At 33.3% G+C, this 5,735-nt stretch overlaps 2 protein-coding genes across 6 annotated transcripts in view; one reads left to right on the forward strand and one right to left on the reverse strand.

Annotated features, from left to right (window-relative positions):
- The first annotated feature begins 19 nt into the window (after nt 1-19).
- The window catches only part of LOC115244808 (protein SHQ1 homolog), a 7,183-nt gene continuing 1,467 nt past the window's right edge, over nt 20-5,735 (forward strand). For 2 of the 5 annotated variants that reach the window (XM_029822753.1, XM_029822752.1), the window contains exons 1-9: nt 20-430; nt 530-720; nt 860-1,047; nt 1,216-1,620; nt 1,696-1,819; nt 1,902-2,065; nt 2,153-2,307; nt 2,388-2,432; nt 2,804-2,995. In XM_029822753.1, coding sequence (XP_029678613.1) covers nt 288-430; nt 530-720; nt 860-1,047; nt 1,216-1,620; nt 1,696-1,819; nt 1,902-2,065; nt 2,153-2,307; nt 2,388-2,432; nt 2,804-2,942 — 1,554 coding nt within the window. In that variant the 5' untranslated portion in view covers nt 20-287 and the 3' untranslated portion in view covers nt 2,943-2,995. Of the gene's footprint in view, nt 431-529; nt 721-859; nt 1,048-1,215; nt 1,621-1,695; nt 1,820-1,901; nt 2,066-2,152; nt 2,308-2,387; nt 2,433-2,803; nt 2,996-5,028; nt 5,147-5,735 lie in introns of those variants that run through there. The other 3 variants (XM_029822754.1, XM_029822757.1, XM_029822755.1) reach the window with 3 other exon arrangements.
- The window catches only part of LOC115244807, a 3,021-nt gene continuing 309 nt past the window's right edge, over nt 3,024-5,735 (reverse strand). The window contains exons 2-7 of the mRNA XM_029822751.1: nt 5,529-5,735; nt 5,173-5,457; nt 4,835-4,946; nt 4,125-4,746; nt 3,683-4,047; nt 3,024-3,321 (exon numbers count right to left, since the gene is read on the reverse strand). Coding sequence (XP_029678611.1) covers nt 3,046-3,321; nt 3,683-4,047; nt 4,125-4,746; nt 4,835-4,946; nt 5,173-5,457; nt 5,529-5,735 — 1,867 coding nt within the window. The 3' untranslated portion in view covers nt 3,024-3,045. The remainder of the gene's footprint in view (nt 3,322-3,682; nt 4,048-4,124; nt 4,747-4,834; nt 4,947-5,172; nt 5,458-5,528) is intronic.

Genomic DNA, 5,735 nt, shown 5'->3' on the forward strand with positions numbered 1-5,735 from the left:
GGAAAGAGTTAGATGATAGATGACGGCTCTTTAGGGAATTTCTTAAATCACGATCTAAAGATGTCATCTTTTTCGCGCTGTTCATAGTTCACGCTCCGTCCAGATATTTTCTACGTCCATGCATGGCGTGTGTCATGTCCTGTCAGAGCTGCGAATAGTATATGTTATATTAAGAATTCTTTCGTTATTTATCTAATTATACGCATATATGCTCATTGTATAATAAAGTATATACATATATTGTTTAAATAAAAAGAATTTCGTAACATTCACGGGAGCATCGCAAAATGTTGACTCCACGCTTCAAAATCACTCAAACTGATGCAGAAGTCACGATAACAATGCACGCTCCGTATGCCAATATAAAAGATACAGAAGTATACGTCGATGGAACAGATTTCAGATTTTTTTCCACTCCCTATTACTTGAGGTAATTGCGCGAATTAAAACCATCATCTAGAAACCTGACTATATTGCGAGTGATCTCTTGATCTCTATATATAGGATATATACTGAATGATTTTCGTAGATTACAATTACCAGGTGAAATAGAGGAAAATAATTCGTCTTCTGGTTCTTACGATTGCGAAAAGGGTGATTTTACTTTACATTTCTCAAAAGTGAATAAGGGAGAACACTTTGAAAACTTGGATATGATAACTGTTCTTTTGGCACCACCAAAAAAGAAAAGTACTGTCATTCCTAATATTGAAGTAATTGGTAAGTTATAAACATGATATAAAAAAATATACATTTTTTGTATTCTCTAGACATATATTGTGTGTGTATATATATATATATATATATAATATAGCATGGTATATATAGTTTGTGATGTATCTCTTTCACTTAATTTTAGGTAATCCATCTACAAATTCAGCGAATATTGACGACAGTTTAAATGACAATGATACCACAAATAATGATGATCCTGATGATAACTGGTTCATACCTCAGAATAATCCATCAGAAAATGTAACTGTTCTTATAGGCTCTCCAAAGTATGGTTTTGCGAATAAAATATCAGGAGCTTTAACTGCTTTTGAGGTATATTTTTATAATATTTTATCTCTTGTGTGATAAAATTTATTGTTAATTCATTTATTATAAGCATGTAAGATATGAATCTTTTCCAAAGATTTTTTTATTAAGATTAAATTAAATTGATTATACTGTATAATAATAATATATATTTTCCTGGGGGGAAATTTTAAGGCAGCATGGATTAAGGAAATAATAGATCTTCCCACCCCTGATACAACTCCTGAAGCAGAAAGAAAAAGTTTGCAAGAAAAATGTGAATTGGAAGATTTCAATGAAGAACATTATATGGCAGATCTTATGGAGCCAGAATGTACCGAATCATATATAGCGTATACAGCAGAATGGGATATGCTGCAGAAAGACAAAGTTACATTTAGCGAAGCTGAGATTGATCTATTAAAAGATCTTCCAAATAAGGAATATTTATTAGATGCTGAAGATATAAAAAAGTTATGTTTAAATCTTATTGATATTTTATATGCCAGTTGTTACAACCATCGAACTACATTAGGAGAAAATACTGTAGAAAGCAGTTGGACCATTAATAAGCTAAGCTCTACATTATGTTGGTTCCAAGTATGTTTATTAATTAGTGATGATGTCTCTTTTGTGAAAAGGTATCTAAAAGACTAATCTATCAAATATTTTCAGAATTTTACTTCTGTGGATGAAGTTATTACTGCATGCTTCCGAAGATCACTTTGTTATCCACTTTACAGAAATTGGGAGCTTTCTATGAAAGTTTTCGAAGATGTTAAAAAAGCTCTCACATTAGGTCAGTATAAATTGGGATATGTTGGGATAACTGTTTCTCTTGGTAAGTTTTTACTACTTTAAACATTTTTATGTACATGCAGGAAAGAAATATATTATCAAAGTCTTCTGTGAAATACATAGTCTTTTTAACAACTCGTATGAACCAAGATACATATTAAACCAATTATACATAAAGGACTTTTTAATTTGGCTGCAAGCATCTCCTGAATCATTAATAGAACCACTTCACTCTATGTTAAATAATGTAAGTTAAAAAAAATTATATTTATAATATACTTATTTAGCATTTCTATTATTTTCTTTATATCTAAATTTTTATTATCTTATAAAGATTCATCCAAGCAAAGCAAGCATGGGATTGGATTTAGTAGAACTGGAAGTGGCAGCTTATTCTGTTCAAGAAGAGGGACTTGTTATAGAAAATGCTGTTCATGAGATGGTTGGACAAATCGATGAATTGTGTTTAAATGATTCTGAGAAAGAAAAGTAAGTACAGAGTTAATATTTTATAAAGTTTCTCGAATTTTGTCTTCATATTTTATATACTCTATAATTTTGTTTTAAAGGCCAAAGAATATATATCATGTTAACAAACAATTTTTTAAGCATTTGTAAGTATTTTTATATATATTTGGTTTGATTGTTAACAGCTGTCTTTAATATATGTGTGTGTTTAACATTGCTAACATTTATTCTTTGTGTATTATTTCTAATATTTATCTAATATTCACATTTAACTTATATTATCTTCATGATGTGTAGATGATATCTAATTTTTTTGATTACATGTTACATAATAACTAATACTCGACATAATATAATCATTGCTCTAATATAAAAAAAAAAAAAAAAAAAATAGAATACCTTGATATTTATTTAATTTAGATCCGAGTATATATATGTATGATTGAAGCAAGTTTTTATAATATTAATTACTCAAGCCAAATTCTTACTTTTTTAATTACTGTGTATATGAATGCAGGTTATTGAGCAATACAAGTTCAACGAATAGCAGTGATACAGATTCTGAAACAGATTCTGAAAGCAGTACTACATCAAGTAGCAGTACCACCAGCAGTAGCAGCAGTCTTGACTCTGATGATTTAAATGAACCTGAATAAAATGGCAACATTGATCATTTTATTGGAGTAACATTTTTCATTTGTAATATAAGGTAAAACAATTTTCATTAATCAAATGGCATTTTTAAATGAGTGCAAAGATTTATTTTATTAATCTATAATCAATCCAAGATAAAAGTTTATTGTAATGCTTGATTAGATTATTTCGCATCTCTTTTTTCTTATTGATCTCATTACTTGTACTAATCGAAGAATCAGTCTTGTCTAATCTAACGGTATTTTGTAAATTAGTAGAGTTATTAATATGAGCATTTATTGTAATATTTGTTGTTGAATAATTTTCGTTTATCTCTGATGATTTTGACGAAGTCGTCGTGTGGCTGCTGATATCGATATGATGTTTTTCGTTATAACTTATCTGCAAATTAAATAATTAAAATCAATGTTAAATTAACGAATATACTGTCAAACATGAACGATTAATAAGATATTGCACTAAAATGTTTTATACATAAAATACATAAATAAATATGCAGTATAAATCTTTGAACAACTTTGATAGTCTTTTGCATGCATTTTTATCAACATGTCGTGCTATCTCCAAGAGTACAGAAGAAATATCAAATAGCGAAGTTACAGAGAATTAATTCAGAGGAATCTACTATGTTCAGAAATTTTTCATTCTTCTAGTCCCATACTGCAAAAGTCATCCGAATTCTACTGCATATATATATATATATATATGCTATAAATACAAGTTTTTGTGGGGATTTTATTACCGTAGAATTATTATAAGTATCGTTGTTAAGCGACTCATTTTTATTAGTGTCATCGCTGTTTTCGCAATCTCTCCAATAGTCCGCTATTTCTCCGTACAATCCCGGGCTTTCGTCTTTATCGAATGTATACGTTTGATCGGTGTTCTCTTGATCCGCTTCGATGATTTCCGAATTGTTTTTTTCGGAGCTTGCGATTTGAAGATCAATGTCTTTAAAATTGTCCAGATGTCCGTGAAAATCGGGATCGCCGATCTTTAGTATTAAATGCGTGTGCTTCCCCGTCTTCCTTCCATTTCTATGTACGTGCGGTGCGCGCATAATCACCTGTAACGATAACGCGTTCTCCTCCGCTCCAATATTTTTACCTGCGAAATAACGATTCGTCGAATTAAATAACGATCCTCAGCTTATGGTTGGATATCATTGGGGACATTATTATTACCAACTGAATCGTTTTGTTCGTACTCGGCGTCCGCATCTTCGTCATTATCTCGAATCTCGTCTCCCGCGGTATCTGAAATTGTTTCTGTCGTAGAAATGAATTCGTTTTTTATTTCGTCAGCTGTTGATTCACTCGTCGATAAGGCGTGATCGCTCGCATTCTCGCTAGAATTATCGCTCATCAACGTAGATTCGTCTTGTCTCGGAGGAACGTCTTGCTGTAACTCTTCTATTTCGCCGGAGGCTGTACCATTCTTCGAATCCTCTCGTATCTGCGTCTCTTTGGGATTATACTCGTTAAGAGAAGACTCGGTCATACTATTATCGTATCGATAAGCAGTTTCAGACACCACCGATGATTCCGTCATGCTGGAGAAATTCAGAGGGTCATCGTTATCATATGTTATTTTGTCGGAGATAACAGGAGATACGATACTAGCTTCGTACTCCTCTCTTAGTGACTCCTCAAGATGTACGCTGTCGTTTTCCGAAGACCACCGTTCGGTGGTCCAGATTAGATCGGCGTTAACGTTATCGGTTTCATGTGGATCTGTTTCTTTAGCAGTGGTGCTTCTTAAATTCGGGAAATAATTTTCGTAATCTAGAGCTTGATACATGGTGGGCTAAAATCATATTTTAAAACGATAGATAACTTGTTATACGCGAATAAAAAGTGTTAAACGTGTTAACGTGTTAAAAAAATGCGCTCACATCGCATCCACCGCATGGGTCCTCCTGATACGTGGACAGAATAGCCGCTTTCACATAAGGAAAATATAAAATACTCCACGGCACCATGACCTGATACGTTAATTTCCCGCATCTTAAATCATTTTGGTAATATTAATTTAGACTTCGTAGTCGTGTATTATATATATAAACTAATATTTCAAATTTTTTTACAGATTACCTAAAGTCAAGATAAATATATAATTCCTCGAATTATAATGTTTATTGTGAAATTAGCGAAAACGCTATGCGAGAGGAAAATGTAATATCTAATAAAAAAACGCGATGAAAGAAATAATTAGTTGTCGAATCTCACTCACCGATCGATGACGACTACTTGGTCCTTCGACGCACGAAACTTCTCCCATGTACGATACTGGGGACCGTCTTGAAAAAAGATTATTTCCGGTCTGCTATCCTGGAAAAGGAGATCATTGGCGTTCGCGAGATCCTTCGTTTCATACATCGCTGCTATTTTCCGCCACGCTTCAATCTCATAATTGTCCTCGGTCTTGTCTTCTGTCAAATCGGGCGGCGGTGCTATCACGAAAAACCGGATATCCGTGAAACCGGATTTCCGCAAACGCGAGCTCAATAGTTTCAGCCTAAATTGATCGATTAACGTAGTGAAAAATCGCGTCGAGATTTTTGTCGTTTATGAAATCTTACAACTTACATGACGGCCTGTCTGAAGCTATATTGCCAGGCAGGATCCAAAAAAGCCAACACGCTCACGTGGCCGAGTTGTTCTTCCCACGTGTTCACGAAACTGCATTGCTCGAAATATTTGGGTTCGTCTTGCCGTTTCCTCGTGTCAAATGATAACGATCGATGATCGCTTATTCGAAGTACGCGCGAAAGGCGCGAATAGTTCATCTCTTCC

Source organism: Formica exsecta, unplaced genomic scaffold (assembly GCF_003651465.1).
Source record: "Formica exsecta isolate Colony F162 unplaced genomic scaffold, ASM365146v1 scaffold871, whole genome shotgun sequence".
Taxonomy (NCBI): Eukaryota; Metazoa; Arthropoda; class Insecta; order Hymenoptera; family Formicidae; genus Formica; species Formica exsecta.